Source organism: Myotis lucifugus, unplaced genomic scaffold (assembly GCF_000147115.1).
Source record: "Myotis lucifugus unplaced genomic scaffold, Myoluc2.0 scaffold_157, whole genome shotgun sequence".
Classification (NCBI taxonomy): domain Eukaryota; kingdom Metazoa; phylum Chordata; class Mammalia; order Chiroptera; family Vespertilionidae; genus Myotis; species Myotis lucifugus.
The window spans coordinates 1,673,799-1,695,893 of record NW_005871205.1 but is presented as its reverse complement, the minus strand read 5'-3'; the positions used below and the strand labels follow the sequence as shown (position 1 = coordinate 1,695,893).

The 22,095-nt window shown below is 46.9% G+C and overlaps 1 protein-coding gene across 4 annotated transcripts; it reads right to left on the bottom strand.

Moving 5' to 3' along the window:
- Positions 1-16,632: 16,632 nt before the first annotated feature.
- On the bottom strand, positions 16,633-21,275 carry ERAL1 (Era like 12S mitochondrial rRNA chaperone 1). 4 transcript variants are annotated; one of them, XM_014461588.2, is made up of 10 exons: positions 20,967-21,274; positions 19,366-19,493; positions 19,125-19,202; positions 18,945-18,991; positions 18,498-18,559; positions 18,218-18,330; positions 17,878-18,126; positions 17,623-17,772; positions 17,447-17,527; positions 16,633-17,332 (listed from the first exon to the last, which is right to left on the bottom strand). In XM_014461588.2, the coding sequence occupies exons 1-10, from the start codon at positions 21,253-21,255 to the stop codon at positions 17,165-17,167; spliced, it is 1,365 nt and encodes a 454-aa protein (XP_014317074.1). In that variant the 5' UTR covers positions 21,256-21,274; the 3' UTR covers positions 16,633-17,164. The 4 variants fall into 4 exon arrangements, with proteins under 4 accessions (XP_014317074.1, XP_014317077.1, XP_023615281.1 ...); XM_014461591.2 differs by having other exon boundaries at positions 19,100-19,202; positions 20,967-21,106; XM_023759513.1 differs by lacking the exon at positions 17,447-17,527 and having other exon boundaries at positions 20,967-21,275.
- Between the last annotated feature and the right edge of the window lie 820 nt (positions 21,276-22,095).

The window sequence follows — 22,095 nt, the reverse complement described above, 5'->3', positions numbered from 1 at the left end:
GAAATGAAATAAGAAAAATTAAATACGTATGCAATATGTTACATGATGGTGTGTACTAAGAAAGAAAATAAAATCCTGAAAGAACTAGGAAGTTGGGGAGGGTGTTGAAGGAAGACCTATTTGAGAAAGGTTAAAACTACATGTATTGTGGGACAATTTCTCTATACTGCTTATTTTAAATTCCAAAGGTGACATCTCTGAAAATAAATCCTTTTTCAGCTAAAGGGAAAAGGAATAAGCAATGCAGATATGTGAGGGGCAGAGCTTCCCAACCAAAGACCTCCAAGGTGGAGTGTGTCTGTCATGATCAAAGATCAGCAAGGAGGTCAGTGTGTCTGGAAGTGATGAGTGAACGAGCAGCAGGGAGGGTGGCAGTAGATGAGGTCATGATGGAAATGTGGAACCTTACTGTAATGGCATATTTGGGCAACTACTCTCAGATGGGAAACCACTGAAGCTTTTTGAAAGAGGAGTGATGTGCTCTGACATACTTAAAAAGATCATTCTGCCCTGACCGGTTTGGCTCTGTGGATAGAGCGTCAGCCTGCAGACCAAAGGATCCTGGGTTCGATTCTAGTCAAGGGCACGTACCTCAGTTGCAGGCTCCTCCCTGGCCTGGGCCCTGGTTAGGGCTCATGCAAGAGGCAATCAATCGATGTGTTTCTCTCACATTGATGTTTCTCTCTGTCTTTCCCTCTCTTCCACTCTCCCTAAAAATCAATGGAAAATTATCCTTGGGTGAGGATTAACAAAAATAATAATAATAATAAAAAGATCATTCTAAGCACTGACAATTCAAGGAAAAGAGACAAATCTTTTTAAAAAATATATTTTATTGATTTTTTACAGAGAGAAAGGGAGAGGGACAGAGAGCCAGAAACATCGATCAGCCACCTCCCACACGCCCCCTACTGGGGATGTGCCTGCAACCAAGGTACATGCCCTTGACCAGAATCGAACCCGGGACCCCTCAGTCCACAGGCCGACGCTCTATCCACTGAGCCAAACCAGTTAGGGCACAAATCTTTTTAAAAAATGGTGCTAGAACAACTGAGTCTGTATGAGGGGGAAATTTTTTTTTTTAATATATTTTATTGATTTTTTACAGAGAGGAAGGGAGAGGGATAGAGAGTTAGAAACATTGATCAGCTGCCTCCTGCACACCCCCCACTGGATATGTGCCCGCAACCAAGGTACATGCCCTTGACCGGAATCGAACCTGGGACCCTTGAGTCCCCAGGCCGATGCTCTATCCACTGAGCCAAACTGATCAGGGCTGAGGGGGAAATTTAATCACAACCCCCGCCTCACTCCATATACAAAAACTAGTTTGAGATGGATCATAGACGTAAAGTCAAAACTCAAATCACAAAGCTTATAGAATAACAGGAATGTCTTTATGACCTTGGCATAGGCAAGATTTCTTAGGGGGGAAAAAAAGACCATTAAAGATGAAATTGATAAATTGGACCATATAATTAAGTCTGTTCATCAAAAGAAACTTAAAAAAGAAAAGAAACTTAAGCCCAACAGGCGTGGCTCAGTGGCTGAGCTTCGACCTATGAACCAGGGAGTGATGGTTTGATTCAGGTCAGGGCACATGCCCGGGTTGCAGGCTCGATCCCCAGTAGGGGGCGTGCAGGAGGCAGCCAATCAATGATTCTCTCTCATCATTGATGTTTCTATCTCTTCCTCTATGAAATCAATAAAAATATATTAAAAATAAATAAGTACATAAATACATAGAAAAAATTTAAGAAAATGAAAGGGAAGTGCAGTCAGAAAAAATATTTACAATGCATATATCTGATAAAGGACTTGCATCCCATAATACCAAAACACCCCAATAAGAACATTGCTCTAAACACCCTCCTGAGAATAAATGAAGAGGGGTAAGCGAGGCAGCAGGGAGACCAGCTGCTTCTCACCAGTATTGCAATAATACAGGTGAGCCCTAACCGGTTTGGCTCAGTGGATAGAGCATCAGCCTGCAGACTCAAGGGTCCCAGGTTCGATTCTGGTCAAGGGCATGTACCTTGGTTGCGGGCACTTCCCCAGTAGGGAGTGTGCAGGAGGCAGCTGATCAGTGTTTCTCTCTCATTGATGTTTCTAACTCTCTATCCCTCTCCCTTCCTCTCTGTAAAAAATCAATAAAATATAAAAAAATAATAATACAGGTGAATATGATGGCCACTCTGACCAATGGGGGTAGTGGAGAAGCACTCAGATTCTGTATATATTTTGAACTAAGCAGAATTGCTGACATACTGGATATGAGAGAAAAAAAATGAAATAAAAAAAATGCCTCCAAGATGCCATATTCATGAATTTGAAGACTCAGTATTGCAAAGATATCAACACTCCCCAATTGGTCTATAGGTTCAATACAATCCCAATCAAAATCCCAAGAGAGTTTTAATTGGCAAACTAATTATGGGCAGTTGCTCTTCGAGCCTGCCTGCTCTCTTTCCCTCTCTGAGAGTGTACTTTCGCTTTAATAAATCTTGCCACTGCCACTTGAACTCCTATAAAAAACAAACCTAATTATGAAAGTTATAGGGAAATGCCAAAGGACCAAGAATAAGCAAGACAAACTTGAAAAAGAGCAAAGTTGGAGGATTTAACTATCAGTATCAAGACTTAAAGGTTTTTTTTGTTTTGTTTGTTTTGTTTTAAATATATTTTATTGATTTTTTACAGAGAGGCAGGGAGAGGGATAGAGAGTCAGAAACATCGATGAGAGAGAAACATCTATCAGCTGCCTCCTGCACACCTCCCACTGGGGATGTGCCTGCAACCAAGGTACATGGCCCTGACCGGGATCGAACCTGGGACCCCTCAGTCAGCAAGCCGACGCTCTATCCACTGAAACCGGTCAGGGCAAGACTTAAAGTTTTAGTCATTAAGTCCTAGCTGGTTTGGCTCAGTGGATAGAGCATCAGCCTTCGGACTGAAGGGTCCTGGGTTTGATTCCGGACAAGGGCACATGCCCGGGTTGCAGGCTTGATCCCCAGTAGGGGGCGTGCAGGAAGCAGCCAATGGGTGATTCTCTCTCATCTTTGATGTTTCTATCTCTCCCTCTCCTTTCCTCTCTGAAATCAATAAAAATATATTTTTTAAAAAGTTTTAGTCAATAAGACAGTGTGATTGATATTGGCACACTGTAGACCAATGGAATAGGATGGAGAGTCCAAAAATACACTTGTTTTAAGACAAAAGTGACAATGTAGAGCTATGTGGAAAGAATAGTCTTTTCAATAGTCTTTTATATCTGGGGGGGGGGTGGAAGGGGGAGATGGTTCTTGCTCATGAACCTCACATTGTACACAAAATCAATTCCAGATCAATTCTAGATCTAAATGTGAAAAGTAAAATAACAAAATATGTAGAAAATAACAGAATATCTTTATGACCTTAGGGTAAGCAAAGATTTTTTAAACCAATATGAAAATCAGTAACTACAAAAGAGAAGATTGATAAGACATTAATCTCCAGGGAGCTTTGCTAAGCAAAAAAAAGCTAATCCCAAAATGTGGCATACTATATCGTTCCATTTATTTATATAACTTTTTTATTTTTAATTGCAGTAAAATATACAGAATAATAGACTAATGATAGGTTCAAGCCCTACACAGAATGGCCAAGGGATGTATGAAGACGTGTTTGGAAGACTGTATTTTGCAAAGATAGTGGTAATATCTTCTGTTCCACCTGTTCCTCTTACAGTGTGACTTTGACTTCCAATTAGAGGCAGAGCCTATGCCCGCTTCCCTTGAAACTGAGTGGATTTTGTGACTATTTACGTCAGTAAAATATAGTAGACTTGATGCTATGTGACTTCTGAGGCTAGACCAGCCGTGGGCAAACTACGGCCCGTGGGCCAAATCCGGCCCGTTTGAAATGAATAAAACTAAAAAAAAAAAAAGACCATACCCTTTTATGTAATGATGTTTACTTTGAATTTATATTAGTTCACACAAACACTCCATCCATGCTTTTGTTCCGGCCCTCCGGTCCAGTTTAAGAACCCATTGTGGCCCTCGAGTCAAAAAGTTTGCCCACCCCTGGGCTAGACCATGACAATGTAGCTTCTAACCACTGTGTAAGCAGTCTGACTGTTCTGAAGTCACTGTGCTGTGAGGAAGCCCGAGCAGATAGACACACAGATAGGCCCGGAGTTATATGAAGAGACAGAGAGATGCCTGGCCAGCCCCCAGCTCTTCCAGCCCCCATCTGACAGACCTCAAGCCAATTGGGCCCAGCCTACTTCCTGAAATCCTGATCCCCGAAGCAGTGAGAGAGAGTTTACTGGTAAGTTTCCATGTTTGGGGATGATTTATCACATAGCAATGGATGATGGGAATAACATGCATAACTTCATTAGTCATCAGGGAAATGCAAATTAAAACCAGGATAAGATATCACTACACACCCACCATAATGACAGAGTAAAATGGAGAAGAGTAACAATACCAAGTGTAGATGAGGCTGTGGAGCAATTGGAACTTTGATATACTGCTGGTAGAAATGCGTACCGATACGACCACTCTGGAAATCTGTTTGACAGAATGTAGTACAGCTGAACATAGCATAGGTTTTGACCCAACCATTCCACTTCCAGCGGAAATATACATACATGTATGCACAAGAGTATTCATAGCAGCATTATGAATAACGACCCTCAAATTCAAACAACCCAAATGTTTACCAATAGTGGAATGAATACAGTGTTGTATGTTCAGGAAATTAAATACTACACAGTAGCCCTGGCTGAGTAGCTCAGTTGATTAGAGTGTTGTCCCAATACACCAGGGCTGTGGGTTTGTCCCGGTAAGGGCACATACAAAAATTAATCAATGAACACATAAGTGGAACAAAAAAAATCGATGTTTCTCTCTTTCTCATCTCTGTAAAAATCACTCAATAAGTAAAAAAGAAGCCCTAGCCGGTTTAGCTCAGTGGATAGAGCGTCAGCCTGCAGACTGAAGGGTCCCGGGTTTGACTCAGGTCAGGGGCACATGCCTCAGTTGCAGGTTCCCCTGCCCTGATCTGGGTGCATCCAGGAAGCAACCAATCGATGTGTCTCTCACAATAATGTCTCTCCCTCTCCCTCCCACTCTCTCTAAAAATCAATGGAAAAATATTCTTGGGTGAGGATTAACAAAAAAATAAAAGTAAGTAAAAAAGAAGTTAAATAAATGAGTACTGCACAGTAATGAAAATAAACAAATTACTGATACATACAACAACATGAATGAGTCTCAAAATGGCCCTAAACGGTTTGGCTCAGTGGACAGAGCGTCAGCCTGTGGACTGAAGGGTCCCAGGTTTGATTCCGGTCAAGGGCACATGCCCAGGTTGTGGGCTCGATCCCCAGTAGGGGGCATGCAGGAGACAACCGATCAATGATTGTCATCATTGATGTTTCTATCTTTCTCCCTCTCCCATCCTCCCTGAGATCAATAAAAACATATTTTTAAAAAAATTTGTTCTTCTAATATAATAATACTCAATTTGCAAATTTTTTTTTTTTAAAAAAATGAATCTCAAAATGTTGGAAGAAGCCAGACAAAAAAAAATAATATATCATGGCCTGGCAGATGTGGCTCAGTGGTTGAGCATCGACCTATGAACCAGGAGGTCACTGTTCGATTCCCTGTCAGGGCACATGCCTGGGTTGTGGGCTCAATCCCTAGTGTGGGTGAGCAGGAGGCAGCTGATCAATGATTCTCATCATTGATTCTTCTATCTCTTTTCCTCTCCCTTCCTCTCTGAAATCAATAAAAAAAATATTTTTAAAAAGTAATAATACATTGTGTACCAGTCCATTATACAAAGTCCAAAAAAGTAGGTAAAGCTAATCTATGACTTTAGAAATCAAGATAGAAGGTCATCTTTGGAGAAAAAGAGGTCATGACCAAGAGAGGACACAGGAGGCTCCTGGGAATGTTTTATTTCTTGATCTGGGTGGTTCTTACATGGGTGTGTTAACTTTGTGATAATTCACTTATGAGTTGTGTACTTTTTGAATGTACTAGTATGTTGTACTTCAATAAAAAGTTAATTCAAAAATAACTTGCCACATGAAATATTCCTTAGTCATAAAAAAAGAATGAAATCTTACTATTTGAGATAGCATGGATGGACCTAGAGAATATTATGCTAAATGAAATAAGTCATGCAGAGAAAGACAAATACCAAATGATTTCACTTATATGTGGAATCAAAAGAACAAAATAAATGAACAAACAAAATTGAAACAGGCCTGGCCAGTGTGGCTCAGTGGTTGAGCATTTGACCTATGAACAAGGAGGTCACAGTTCAATTCCCAGTCAGGGCACATGCCCGGGTTGTGGGCTCAATCCATAGTGTAGGGCATGCAGGAGGCAGCCAATCAATGGTTCTCTCTCATCACTGATGCTCTATCTCTCCCTCTCCCTTCCTCTTTGAAATCAATAATATATATATTTTTTTTAATTGAAACAAATTTATAGATACAGAGAACAGATTGATGGTTGCCAGAGGGGAGAGGGGAGTGGGGACTGGGTAAAAAAGATTAACTTATTAAGAAGTACAGCCCAGCTGGTGTTGCTCAGTGGTTGAGCGTTGCCCTATGAACCAAGAGGTCCCTGGTTCAATTCCTGGTCAGGGCACATGCCTGGGTTTGGAGCTTGATCCCAGGTGTGTGTGTGGGGGCATGTGGGAGGCAGCCGATCTCAGTGATTCTCTCTCATCGTTGATGTTTCTATCTCTCTCTCCCTCTTCCTTCCTCTCTGAAATCAATTAAATAGAGGGCAGTAGCTCTCAGGGTTGACTCATGGATTAAATAAGTACAACATATATATCATTTTAGTAATCAGTTGGAAAATAAAATTTAAATTTAAAAAATGCCTGCGAGAGGGCTTTATAAGCTGGCTACCACACAGATAATACCAGCTAATACATGCTAACTGCTCATGAAGTGCCATGCTTGAAGCTAACATGAACTCTGTCATTTAGTTATTATAATAACTATACACAACCCAGGCTCAATTCTTGAACCTCAATCACTGAACCACACCAGCCGGGCCTCTATTTTATAAAATGAGGAAACTGAGAAGCATGGAAGTGAAGGAACTTGCCCAAGGTCACACAGTGTCTGAGCCAATACCAGTACTGGAAGCCAGACTTTAAGACTCTGAGGTTCCTGCTCTTTTTTTTTTTAATTTATTGAGAGAGAGAGAGAGAGAGAGAGAGAGAGAGAGAGAGAGAGAGAGAGAAATTGTTCCATTTATCTATGAACCCATTGGTTGCTTCTTGTATGTGACCTGACCAGAGATCAAACCCACAACCTTGGCATATCAGGACAAAGCTCTAACCAACTGAGCTACCAGGGCCCTGAGACTCCTACTCTCTTTACTACTTTCTGTTGACATTCAAGAAAGGGAGGCCTGGGTAGCTGCATGGGGTCCAACCAGGAGGTGGTCCTAGTTAGCCTTAATGTCAGGAACAATGGCTAACGAGAGGAAATGGGAAAGGCCCTCTGCAGAAAACAGGCAGGAGCCTTGCTGAAAGAGGCTTGAAGGATGCTGGAGAGGAGAAGGGGGCAATAATTTGGGAGTGGAGGGAGGGGGTGACGCACCTGCATTAAAGCCAATGGACTCTGAGAATGGAGCGAACCAGGCCTCCATCCCCAGAGCCTGGAACCAGTCTCAGGAAGGGGGATGGTGTAGTACAGAGCCTCTTGTCTAAGCCCTCAGAGGCCTGCCCAGGGACCTAGGATGAGGCAAAGAGTGTGCAGACTGGGCTCCTGGAGGGCACAGGTAATGCTGCTCCCCCACTTCCTTGTGCTCATGGCTCCAACCTTGAGAACTGGGTATGGGAGACACAGGGTCTACCTCCCTTCTCTGTTCTTTCCAATCTCTGGGCCTCAGGCCCAGCACAGAGGGGGTTAAAGGCCCTGGAGCCTTTACCTAAAAGAGTGTGGGGGGCAGGGAACTGTCACAGGGAACCTTGTCTGGCCTGATAATCCAGGCGGCCTATCTCTTCCACAGCAGCTGTGGAGCAGACAGGTTGTCCTGGCAGGGAGGAGGGTGGTAGGGCCTGGCTGATGGCGGGAAGGATTTGAGGAGAGAGGGACACCCAGGCTCCCTGGGGATACTTTCCCATCTAACAGCTACCTTTAGGACTGTGCATGGAGACTGGATAGGTCAGAGCTGGAGTCTGGCTGGACATGGGGATTCCCGTGACCCAGAGAACAGGAACTGGGAGCTAATGAACAGACTTAGGGAGATGTTAACGGAAAAGGCTCTGTTTCTGACTCAATATGTGCCCAGGCAGATATGCACTATCATGTACATCTGCACAGGTATGTGAGTGAGCACACATGCCCATGGTACATGCCCCACTGGGAAGGACAAGTAGGAGAAGCCCTCTGCAACGCCAGCACAGAAGGAGCGAGGCATTTGTTGAGTTCCTGTAATATATGAGCCAGGCTCTAGGTTAGAAAGTTTCACCTGTACTATCTTATTTTTTGTACCCAACAATCATTGAAAATAAGGCATTTTAAGCCCATTTTACTGATAAGGAAGCCAGAACTCCAAGAGCAGGGCAGGGTGCAGGGCCCGGGCCCACTCTGCAGGTCGTAGTGGAGCCCTGGCTCTGACAAACCCAAAGCTGTGCTTTCCCCTTCTGGCTCTGAGTCCGTCCTGGGCAGATGGTTCTCAACCTTCCTAATGCCGCGACCCTTTAATACAGTTCCTCATGTTGTGGTGACCCCCAACCATAAAATTATTTTCGTTGCTACTTCATAACTGTAATTTTGCTACTGTTATGAATCGCAATGTAAATATCTGATATGCAGGATGTATTTTCAGGGGTCGCGACCCACAGGTTGAGAACCGCTGGCAGAAGAAAAGCAAGAACTCTTTAAGGCACAACCCCTGAACCAGAGAGGCCAAAGATGTCTCTGCTGTTCCAGCCAAAGATGGCCTGGGATTCCATCCAGGGCATGTGAGCTCCATGGGAGGGCCTGGCCCACAAGCTGCAGGAGGTTAGAGGAAAGAGAGGGGATTATTGTTTGGTTGGAGTTGGCCAAGAGCAGTTTGTGGAAGAGGTTTTAAAAGGAGTCAGACAGGTGGGAGGACGCAAGGAGTGGAAGCAAGGATGGAATCCTTGCATCCTGCAGTAGCTTCCCACGCTTTCTTTCACTGACTCTTCCCAAGGATCTTGTGATTTTGCCACCCCCGTTTGAGAGATGAGGAAACCGAGACTAAGAGAGATGGAGTAAACAATACTCAGAATCACATTACTGGTAAGTGGCAAAACTCAGGTCTGATTCCATTGCCTCTGAAACTCAAAGGCTCCACAGAGCCCCAGCTGGTTTGCTCAGTGGTGAGAGTGTCGGCCCACAGACTGAAGGGTTGTAGATTTGATTTCGATCAAGGGCATGTACCTCAGCTGCAGGCTCAATCCCCGGCCCAGATCAGGGTGCATGTGGGAGGCAACCAATTGATGTGTTGATGTGCTTCTCTCACATTGATGTTTCTGTCTTTCCCTCTTCCTTCCACTCTCTAAAAATCAATGGAAAAGGGCCCTAATCGGTTTGGCTCAGTGGATAGAGCGTCGGCCTAGGGACTCAAGGGTCCCAGGTTTGATTCCGGTCAAGGGCATGTACCTTGGTTGTGGGCACATATCCAGTAGGGGGTGTGCAGGAGGCAGCTGATCAATGTTTCTAACTCTCTATCCCTCTCCCTTCCTCTCTGTAAAAAATCAATAAAATATATATTTTTTAAAAATCAATGGAGAAGGTATCCTCAGGTGAGGATTGACCAAAAACTAATTAAAAGCCCCTTAGAGACACACACACACACATACACACAATCAACTTCATTCAGAGCAGGTCTGTGCACAGAACCTGTGGTGGAGAGTCTGGAGAGTAGAGCGCTGGTCCTGCCTCTTTTTCTTTCTTTCTTTTTTGAAAATATATTTTTATTGATTTCAGAGAGGAAGGGTTGAGAGAGAGAGAGAGAGAGAGAGAGAGAAACATCAATTATGAGAGAGAATCATTGATCAGCTGCCTCCTGCACATCCCACACTGGGGATCGAGCCCACAACCTGGGCATGTGCCTTGACCAGGAATCAAACCATGACCTCCTGGTTCATAGGTTGAAGCTCAACTACTGAGCCATGCCGGCCAGGCCTGCCTCTTTTTCTGACTTACTGTGTGATTCAGGGCCACACATTTTCTCCAGAAGCCTCAGTATCTCTATTATAAAACTGGGGTGCAGCCTACTTTTGGAGACTGATGGACATTGGCAAAGCCCCCAAGGGTCCCACTGCAACCGGTTCATTGCTCAACATGCGCACTTGCTCATGGGGCCAAAAGGCATAGAGAGTGTAAAAGCACTTGAGCACACGTTGGCCACTGCCCGCAGGGTTGGCATCTATTCAGTGTAAGGCATTCTCTGAGCACCTCCCAGAATAAAGCCCACGAAGGGTGCTGGGGCCACAGAAAATAATCAGACAGGGTGTTGCTCATGGACTATTAGAGACAAATAAGGACCGGTGAATTCTCACAGGGTAATGAGGAAAACAGAGCAGGTCCAAAGTCTGCACATAGAGGGGCCAGTGTCAGGGCAGGTCAGAAGCTTCATAGGCTGCTCATGATGAAACGAAAATGGGGATAAAGCTGGGATAAAAGGCAGTCGCCAGCAGTTGTCCCTGACAAACCCCTTAGATCTCAAGCTCCCATCTATCAAGATTAGAACCGTTTTCCAGCTCTTCTTTTCCACACCTCTTCAGCTGCTAGAATTTGCTTTTGCTTTGGGACTCCTGTATCTAAAGCAAAACAGGAGAGCAAGAACCTCCCAGAACTTCTCAAAGTCCTCAGTTCCAGGATGAGTTTTGCTGCTGAGTGTCAGGCTATGAGTGAGACATTGAATATTATTTAGCCTTTTTCATGTTTGTCAACTTCATGAAACTTAATAAAGCATCCAAGAAGAAATTAAGAGTAATTTTATGTTAATAAAAACAAACAAACAACATGGAGGCATGCCCTCCCTCCCTCTCGGGAGTGTGCCTGCCTTTCCCTCCCCTTTCTTTCTCCCCCAGGAGCGTCACTTCGCCCGTTCTCTCTCCTAAGCTCCAAGGGCCCTTCTGTTGCCTCTGTAACTTGTTTCCTGAGCCCATTTCTTCTAGGGTTCACTTTTACTACTTCTGTGACTTTCTAAATGAACTTTTTCTTATCATTTGAAAAAAAAAGAGTATTTTTACTCAACCAATAGGGAATTAGGAGTAATTTTACTAGCTAAACTTATTATTTTTAAAAAAATATTTTTATTGATTTTAGAGAGGAAGGGAGCTATGCCTCCCCCCAGGGATTGAGCCTGCAAACCAGGCATGTGCCCTGACTGAACCGGTGACTTTCTGGTGCATGGGATGATGCTCAACCAGCTGAGCCACACCAGCCAGAACTGAACGTATTTTTTTTAAATATATTTTTATTTATTTCAGAGAGGAAGGAAAAGGGATAGAAACATCAATGATGAGAGAGTATTATTGATTGATTGCCTCCTGCAAGCCCCCCACTGGGGATTGAGCCCACAACCCGGGCATGTGCCCTTGACCAGAATCAAACCTGGGACCTTTCAGTTTGCAGGCCGATGCTCTATCCACTGAGCCATATATATATATATATATATATATATATATATATATTTAATATATTTTATTGATTTTTTACAGAGAGGAAGGGAGGACAAAGAGTCAGAAACATCGATGAGAAAGAAACATCAACCAGCTGCCTCCTGCACACTCCCCCACTGGGGATGTGCCCACAACCAAGGTATATGCCCTTGACCGGAACCGAACCCGGGACCCTTGAGTCTGCAGGCTGACGCTCTATCCACTGAGCCAAACTGGTCAGGTCTGAACATATTTTTTTTTAATGAGCATCCCCTTGTGTTGTGTGTCTATGTGGGCATCAGACATGTGTTTTACACATTGTGTGTGTGTATCTGTGGGCATACACTGTTGCCTTCCTGTTCCTCTTAGGGACCTAGGTTCCCTGATGCTGAGAGGTAGAGGGAACACTGAAGCATTGAATGATTCTTTCCCCTTCTCTGGGCTTCAGTTTCTTCTCTTATATAAGTGAGGAACTTGAACTCCATGATGTTGAAGGACTCTTTAACTTCATCACTTGCCACATGGTTTAAGGACTTCATTCAAAAGCCTGGTGGGTTTTGCTCAGTGGTTAGAGCGTTGACTCGCTGACTGAAGGGTTGCGGGTTGGATTCCTGGTCAAGGGCATGTACCTGGGTTGCAGGTTCGATACCCAGCTCTGCTCAGCAGGAGGCATCCCCCGCTGTGTCTCTCTCCCACTGAAGTTTCTCTCTCCCCATCCTCCCTCCTCGAACCTCCCTCCTACTCTCTAAAACAGCGGTCTGCCAGCCTTTCAGACCTCCAGTTGACAACCTAAAAATCAACTGCTGCTCTAAAAATCAACAGAAATAATATCCTTGGGTGAGAATTTTAAAAAAAGTCTAAATAAGAGTCAAGGACTAAAAGCTGCAATGGAAAGGACTAGAATTAGACTTTAGAAGGATAAGATCCCAGACTAGTCCACCCTGGCCTCGGGAGAGCCATGCAGCTCCTAGTCTGAAGTAAAAGCTCTTAGAATGCAAGGCTGAACCCAAGGTCCCCACCCCCATGCCAGCCAGGCAAAGGGTAGAGTCTCCATATGACTTAGAGAAAGGAAGGACTCCCATCCTCACCCCCCTTAGGGCTCAAAGGAGGCACAGGGATTAAAGAGCAGCCATCAGGAGATGGCGGGAAGTGTCCTCAGGTCCTACTGTGGCCCCTGCTGGCTCTTGATAAGCAGAAAGGCCCCCACCCTGATAACCACACGTCTGCTTATCAGGGCCCCCAGACCACCCCGCCCAGGCTCACTCTCCTCCAGCCCACACCCTGATCACAGCCCCCTCCACCCCAGCCGGGGCCACAAGCCACAGACGTCTGGTTGGCTGAGATATTGTTCTTCTCTACCTCCAGGACCCCTGGGTTCTGTCCATGCTCACCTTTGGGGGTCAAGCAGAAGCCTAGACAGTGAATGGCATAAAGTTTAGCCCTAATGCATGAAGCCTTTACTCTGGTAAAGGAGCCTGAACTATCTGTGGGGTCTCTGAGTAGGAGGGGTCACAGGACAGGAAAGGGGGTCACAGGGAGGCAAGAATAGACATAATTCCTCACTTGGTTAGAGCACCTGGGTTTACAAAGGTTTCTCACACTTATTTCTCACTTAATTCTTACAACTTAGTGAAGTGGCACTTTGCCCCCAGTCACATGCTCATGAGAGAGAAAAGGAGGGAAGAAAACTGACATTGGTTCTCTACATGGTAGGCTCTGATCTGGGTTTGAAATGAATGCTGTTAAAAAAACAAAAGTCAACCAAGTAAATTTGAAGGTCTAGTTGGCTTTAAGGGATTCATGGATCCCATCTAGCAACTAGAAAGGCTCTCTGAGGGGTTGTACAAAATAAAAGGCTTTTATAGGAAGAAGAGTGGAGCAAGGGACTAGTAACAAAAGAAAGGAATATTTGGGGGCCTTGACTTTTTTTGGGGGGGAGGGGAGAATGAGAAGGGTTTTTATTGCCTCTTCTTTCTAGGAGGGATGGAGAGGGCTCACATGACAGATTACCTTACTGATGCATGACCAGGAAATTCCAGACTGATTATATTTCTGGGAACGGTAGAAACTTCAATTATATCAGGTAATCTAGGTTTGCCATCATGGGCTTTTAGGACAGTGACATCATTTTGGGCCTGTGAGTTTCTCTTAAACAGTGCTTATATCATCCTGGCAACCATGAGGTGGGTATGGATAGCTCCCATTTTATATTTGAGGAAACTGAAGCTGAGGGAACTTGGTCCAAAGTCACAGAGATGGGTGCAGTAGAGTTGGGACTGTCACTCAAGGCCTGTGACCTCTAAACCTGGGCTCTCTCAATGGCCTTGACCTGCTTTCAAGAGTATTTCATGTACCCTGGCTGGGTGGCTCAGTTGGTTGGAGTGCTGTCCTGTGCACCAAAAAGTTATGGGCTCAATTCCCATCAGGGCACATACCTCAGTTGTAGTTTCAATCCCCAGTTGGGGCATGTACGGGAGGCAACCGATTGATGTTTCTCACATCCATTTCTCTCTCTCCCTCTTCCTCTCTCTCTAAAAATCAGTAAGAAAACATATCCTCGGGTGAGGATTGTAAAAAAAAATAAACAAATAAGAATCTTCTAGTCTGGCTGAGGTGGCTCAGTGGTTGGGCATCGACCTATGAACCAGGAGGTCACGGTTCGATTCCCAGTCAGGGCACAAGCCCAGGTTGCAGGCCCGATCCCCCAGTGTGGGTGTGCAGGAGGCAGTCAATCAATGATTCTCTCTCATCATTGGTGTTTCTATCTCTCTCTCCCTCTCTAAAATCAATAAGAATAATTTAAATAAAAAAATAATATTCTATAAGCTTTCAGATGTTCAACAACAGGCCTCTCCTGTGCCTTCAGTGAGTCTGTGGGAAGAGGGTGAAGTAGGAATTAACTTGCTTGAACCCCTTCTGTGGGCCGGCACTAGCACTGTCCAGTGTTTTACTAGTAGCTAATCACCTGCTCTCTGTGAACTGGGAACTGTTATTAAAAATGACTTGCCTGAGAGAGCAACACCTTAGTCCATCTGCCTTCCCAGGCCAAAGTCTCTCTCCTCCCCCACATTACATTGGGTTCAGTTCCATGTCAGTCATTTGACATGAATGTTTGGTCACTACTCTGTGGTAGAGATACATTAGTGAATAAACAAGACCCTCATAAATCATTTACTTAATGCAAATAATCATACAAATAAATGAGCCCATAACTGGGGGATTTAACTAACCAGGGAAGACTTCCCTGAAGAGGTGACCCTTAGACATCTGAAGTGGGAATAGGAGCTAACTAGACAAGAAAGGAGGGAAGATCATGCAACCAGGGAAACACATGTGCCAAGGTTCTGTGACATCCGGAACTAGAACACCTCCAAGGAACCAGAAGAAGGTTGGGTCTCTCCTCCCACTCCCCATCCTGGCCTCATCTTCCCCTGCAGAGGAGTGTAACTGCCTCCTAGAACACAGACCAGATTGTCTAAGATAGGAAAAATGGAAGAAGCAGATGTGTGTCCCCCAAGAATGGGGGTCTAACAGAAGCCCTGCTTTGAGGAGTCTCTACCCAGGAGTCTCATCTTCCCCAGAGGCAGAGAACCAAATACTGCCAGGCTCCTACTCCAAGTGCCTTGATCTTGGAAGAACAGACCCCTTATGTGGGCTCTCATGAGAGTGTGGGATTCAGCTGCCTTCAAATTTCCCAGCAGGGCACATACCTAGAGGACCTTGCCATGCAGAGGTAGGCAAGGGGTCTGCCTGCCTAGGTCTGGCCTCCTTGGGCTCCGCATAAAAGTAGACAGGGACCTAGGGACTGAAATTTAGGCCAGAGCATGTCCCAGGAATCTAGAGATCCAGCCGTAAGGCTCCTCCCTACCTTATAGAGATTCAAAACACACACACACACACACACACACACACACACACACAAACCTCCACCAGCAATTAAGCCCTGAAAAATGGGGTGAGGCTGTTCTTTCTCCTCCCTGGTCCAGCAGATAGATGACCAGCTTTATGGGGATGAGAGTACAGAGTGGATCCTAGGCTTAGCAAGGTCCATAGGAGTATGTGAGAAAGGGCATAATAGGGAGAGGGGCCAGTGACCTTCCTTCCAAGGTGTTCAGCAGGGAAAGGGTTAAGAGGCAGGGCCTTCCCCAGGGGAAAGTGCCCCACCCAGGGGAGGGGCCAGTAGATTAAAAGGCAGCGCTTGGAATGAGGCAGGGACAGGGTGTCTCTTCCTCTCCAGTCTGCAGTTCCTGCTCTAGGTGAGTGCCCCTCCTTTGGGTCTGTGTGTTGGTCTGACCAGAGGCAACCTTCCGCCTCATTAGGAGATCTCAGGCTTAATGCTGGTGCTGGGTCCCTAAGGTGATCTCAGTTAGGTCCTTGCTCTGCAGAGTTCTCTGGGCCAGTGCCCTTCCCCTGACCCACATGGGAAGGAAGCTCTTGACTACAGAATCAAAACGCTAGGCCAGGAGCTGTGGAGCAAGGACAGGGGAGCTCTGTGTGTCCTGACCCGCCCTGCTCTGCCCCCAGGCCCTGGCTCTCCCTGCCGCAGCGCTCTCTAAGCCATGCTTCCTGTGACCCCTGCAGGGCCCTGGCTGGGATATCATCGTATACTGTAAGTTTGCAATGAGACACTACAGTATAGATGATGTACTAGTCCGGGCACCCTCAGCTCCGGAGCCTGATGAGAAGGGCAGAGGATGCCACAAGCCCACCTCGCTCACCGGTCAGCCTATCACAGCCTGCCTACGGACGGGGCACTTGGGAATGGCGAGGAAACCGTTACCATTACTGAGTTTAGTAATGGTAACGGTTCTCTTGCTGCACCCAGAAAACGTGCCAAGAAGAGACCTCAGAACGCTGGAGCAGACGACTGGAAGGGAGGGAGACTCCAGCTCAGACAACAGGGTGGGGGTGAGGGAATGGGTAAGTTTTCTCTTTTCTGTTCTATAAAAATAAAGGTGAGAACCAGAATGCTTGTCTTTTCACTTTATTAGCATCCAAGAATGGGGAGAATGATGGGGTGGGAGGTATCAAGGACTTGGGGAACAGGTGGGAGGCACTATTGCACTCAGGACACATGGGTCCTTATATGACTTCAAGGTGGAGGATCTGAGAGGGGAGGAAAAAGATCTCCTCTCTGGGGGTTGGGGGAGGCTGGGGAGATGTCAATGGGGGAGAAGGAGACTTATGTAACACTTGTAACAATAAAGAATTTTTTAAAAAAGATCTCTCTGCTAACCACTGGAAACTCGGGGAGAAACTCTGGGCCCAATGACAGGAGGAAGCAGGGTGGCACTGCTCCCACCAATGGGCCAACTTCTAGACCAAAGTATCTGTGTCCCCAGTGAGAGGAATTACCTGGGGACTGAGCTAAGATAGGTTCCTTCCTTCAACACAAGACCAGGCTGGGCAGGGGCTGTGCAGACTAGGCCAGCCAGAGTTAGCCAGTCAGTGTCCATGCCCCTCACTAGTCTCTGCAGGTTCCAGGCAGGGACGATTCTGGTCAGTAGCTCCTGCTAGAAGCATGGGCTGGGATAGCAGAGGGTGGTCCATCGAGGAGCTTCACAGAGAGGTGTAGCTGAACATCACAGAGAAAGATGTTCATGAGGTCGCGGCCCACCTCATCTGCAATCCGGGAGATCAGGCTCCCCTTCGGACCAATCAGGATCCTCTGAGGGTGGGATAAAAGAGAGGGACCCTGAGCCTGCTCTCAGGGCTCCCAAGCAGGGAGAGAACCCCTGCCTAATAGAGCCTTACTCTCTCCTCCAAGCCCAGCCCCGCTTACCACATGAGATTCTTTGGGCACCAGAAGCCTCTGTACGATCACCAGCTGCCCACTTGGCCCTTCCTCCCACACAACTGTTTTCTGCACAAGGAAACATTAGTCAGACAGGTCCATACCCCTACCTCTCTGGGACCCAGCTGGTGGAGAGCCCCCAGATCCTTTCACTGGGCCTGTACCTGCTGCACACTGTAGGGCACCTCCTGGGGCAGGTGCTCTAGGAGTTTCTCTCGGATGATGTTGGAGCAGATCTCCTCAGGTGTCTGGCTAGTGAGGACTTCACTATGGAACTCCCAGGGCCCTGGCCGGGCCTGTGCCAGGAGGTATTGCTGTGGGTACAGAGGGAGTAGATGAGCATCTCAGTTCCAACCAGGACTTTCCTACTCACTCCCACTTCCAATAGGAACTCTGAGGCTTGTCTTCCCCCGACTGACCTTTAGTATTTTCACATCCTCCTGGCTTAGGGCTGACAACATGAAGATCTCTTGGAAGTGGGGCCAGCCAATCCTCCGAGGGCCTCCAACAGACTGTGTGTTTGGGTCCTTAGCTGCTGGGCTGGGGCAATTGATGCCTGGCTGTGACGGGAAGGCCTGCCTTATCTTGAGCTTCTTGCCATTGACCACCCCTTCAGTGAGGGCTGCCGTGAGCTCCAGGAGAACTGATTTCTGCTTTAGGCAATCTACCTGGGCATGGGGGATGGGCAGAGGGTGTGTGGTCAGCAAGGTGGGGGCCTTGAAGGAAAATAAACCCCTTCCTCAGGTATGTGGTGTTCACCTTGTTCATGACAAGGATGCTGGGGACTTGGGAGAACTGGGTCAAGCACTGGAGCACTTGGGGGCTGAGCTGGTTCCGAGTCCACTTGTCAGAGACATCCACAAGAACCATAACTGGAAGAAGTTGGAAGGGTGGGGAGAACAAAGAAATGACCACTCTTTTCCTCACCCCCCAAGAACTTCCAATGCATGAGCTCTGGCCAACCCCATCTCCCAAACTATCAGGAATGAGAGGCCACAGCATTGAAAACTGGGCTTCAGATTCCCATCGTGAGCCTAACCCAGATCAGCAGATTCCATGCTCTTCCATGGGTCTTCCAACAAAGAGAGCTCCAGATTGTGCCTGAGGGACAAACATGTAAGTCAGGAAGGGCCTTGTGACTGATTTACTCCTGATAAGGGATGGGGTGTGATAAGAGGGTCTTCCAGCCCCGATGATGGAATTTCCCCACCCACTCTTCAACACTTTTCCCTTTATATTATAAACCTGTGGGTTGAGACCCCTTTGGGGGTCAAACGACCCTTTCACAGGGGTCGCCTAAATACATCCCGAATATCAGATATTTACATTACGATTCATAACAATAGCAAAATTACAGTTATGAAGTAGCAACGAAAATAATTTTATGGTTGGGGGTCACCACAACATGAGGAACTGTATTAAAGGGTCGCGGCATTAGGAAGGTTGAGAACCACTGCTTTATAACTCTTGTTTCCATCACAATTACCTTTTTTTTTTAACAGGGCTGATCAGGCCAGGTGTGTCAAGTAGAATCTAAAATCAGAAAAGAAGGTTTCTCAGACCCCCAGCCCTCAGGAGGAAAGATATGATTGGGAGTGAGAGAAAGGCCACCCTTGATGTCAGGAGCCCTTTGAGCTTCACCCTCTGTCCTGTCGCAGGTACCCACCACCTGAGCCTCTTCCTCTGTGATGACCCCCAGAGCCTGGCAGCGAGTAGTGTGCACCTTCTTGGAGACAGGAAACACCTGACAGAAACAAAGAAGTTCCAAGTGAGGTCCCAGGTCCCTTTAAAACAATACATGGAGAGATGAAAAGTGTGTGTGTGTGTGTGTGTGTGTGTGTGTGTGTGTGGGTGGGTGGGGGGAGGCGGACAGGGGGGAGTAGGGGGTTGTCGAGGATGTAGCATACTTTTCGGCCCAGCAGCTGGTTGGAGAGTGTTGACTTTCCTGCATTCGGGGCACCCAGAATGGCCACTCGTAGGACTCGGGGATTCGCGGGCATGTTGGGGGGATGAGCCAAGAGGAGAGTCTGCTCATCTGTGCGGGGAAAGGAGAGGAGTGAGAGAGTACAATCTGGATCCTGTCAGGCACAAAGTCCTACCCACCCACAAAGGGAGTAGGAGTACAAGATTAGGTACCAGGTTGAAGCTGAGACTTGGCTTTGCGACTTTGTCCATTAACTAGTTCATATGACTTTATCAAGTCCTCTAACCTCTCTAAATTCCTTAGATTTCTCACATGTGAAATGAAGATGATATTGATGATACCTACTTATAACTTTCTTTTTTAAAAAATATATTTTATTGACTTTTTACAGAGAGCAAGGGAGAGGGATAGAGAGTTAGAAACATCGATGAGAGAGAAACATCGATCAGCTGCCTCCTGCACACCTCCTACTGAAGATGTGCCTGCAACCAAGGTACATGCCCTTGACCAGAATTGAACCTGGGACCCTTCAGTCCGCAGGCCGGCACTCTATCCACTGAGCCAAACCGGTCAGGGCTATAACTTTCTTTAGACAATTAGAAATTGTGTGAAACCACTCAGCACAATCCCTGGCACTTAATAATCAATTACTAAAAAAACAAAACAAAACTCAATTACTGTGTGGAACTACACTGTGTGGTTGTGCCTGTAAATATATGTACACGAGAACACAGATAGACCAGATAAAGCCAGACATCCCTCCAGCCCTGACAGTCACACCTTCCTATGGGGTAATGAAGGCTCTGAAAGCATTGAGTCTTTTTGTATCAGCTTCTTATGATGTTGCACTACAATGACCAGTTTGTGTCCAGACTCTAGTCCAGCGGTTCTCAACCTGTGGGTTGCGACCCCTTTGGGGGTCGAACCACCCTTTCACAGGAGTCGCCTAAGACCATCGGAAAACACGTATATAATTACATATTGTTTTTGTGATTAATCACTATGCTTTAATTATGTTCAATTTGTAACAAAGAAAATACATCCTGCATATCAGATATTTACATGACGATTCATAACAGTAGCAACATTACAGTTATGAAGTAGCAACGAAAATAATTTTATGGTTGGGGGTCACCACAACATGAGGAACTGTATTAAAGGGTCGCGGCATTAGGAAGGTTGAGGACCACTGCTCTACTCCATACTACTCCCTACCGGAACAGAGGGCGCTATTTCCCAGGTGTAATTCATGTCTTGCCAAGTACAGGGGGTACTTATTGGATCGAGTCAGCTTCCCACGTGGGGTCAGCGAGCCACAACTCTGCCTGGCCTGTGGTCCTTCAATCGGGTGCTTTGTGAGCGTTTCTGGTTGTGACCAGATGGGCTCCCTCTGGTCCCAAACTCTTAGAACCTGGTATCTCTCCCTTCTGAGATCCTTCACTGCTCCTCTCTCTCGAGGCCCTTAGACTGTTTTCTATAACACGGGGCCAAAAATAGTATCCCCAGATTGAGGGTTTCCCCCGATACGGTACTTTCAGTGATAAAACCGTGACAGTCCCGGGCAAATCCATCTGGGCCCTTTACCTCTGTTCATGGACACGGCGGGGACGCGAGGAGCCAACGTTAACGAACTGTCGGGCTGTGAGAGTCCGAGGAAGCGGTCCAGGGCTGAGTTCGAGCCATAACGCCTGGAAGCCGAGGCCGAGAGGGGACCAGAGGAAGTGGCGCCTGCCACACGGGACACGCACCTCCGCTGACAGCCCAAGAGCGACGGGAACCGGGTCGCCCACTCCCTCGCGGCGACAGGACCCAGCTGCCAAAACCCCAACACTGCTGGAAACAGCGTAGCCCCGCGCCGCCCGGGGGCCGCCATGACAGCCGCAAAGCACTCCGGGAATTGGCCGGGAGCTCCCCTGCGATTGGACAGAGCGGCAGGAAGCGAGCGAGTGGAGAGAGCTGGATCGGCCCAGAGAGGGAGACGCCAGCGACGTGGGAGGGGGTGCGGGAGAACTACTCCGGAAACTGGCCGAGATCCAGAAAAGGGAGAAGGAATTATTTAGAATGTGAGCATCATGGTCGTTTTGGAGTCCTATACACATCGTGTTTTCTTTTCTGCCAGTTTTGTAAAAGGCCCTTCTAGCCCAGTGTCCTGAAAAACTACATCTCCCACAAGGCCAAGCGGCAGAAAGCGTTCTCTCAGCGCCAGATTTCACCCAGCTGGAGAAACCCGCGCACCGCAGGAGCAGTGGTCTTGGCGAGGCAGCGGGCACTGTTCCACCGGGCCCCGTAAGGGTCGTTTCAGTCCTCTCCAGTCTCAGGATTGCAGGTCCTCTCCCGGTTCCACACTGAGCTTGTCTAGCGGTCGGGAGCGGCGCCCGGCAATCTTCACTTTCACTGTAGGCGAGCCTCCTGGAAGGAGTGGTGCCTGGGTCGGTGTTCCTGATGGGCAGCTTCTCCCGATTTCCCTGCTGTAAACCTCAGCTACTGTCTCCTCCCTGGGGTCCTTCCATTCTGGAGAAAAGGCAGAGGGTCTGCAAAAGGAGAAGAAGCTGTTCAGCCATCTAGGATCTCCCAGACTGCCTTAGCGGCCTGTGGAAGTTGACTTACCTTGGCCGATTTGTGGCCTTAAAGCCCCCTTCATCCTTTGAAGTTTCTCGATCGGGCTCTTGAAATTGAGAGATAACTGCTGCGGGAATTGAAGGGGATGGGAATG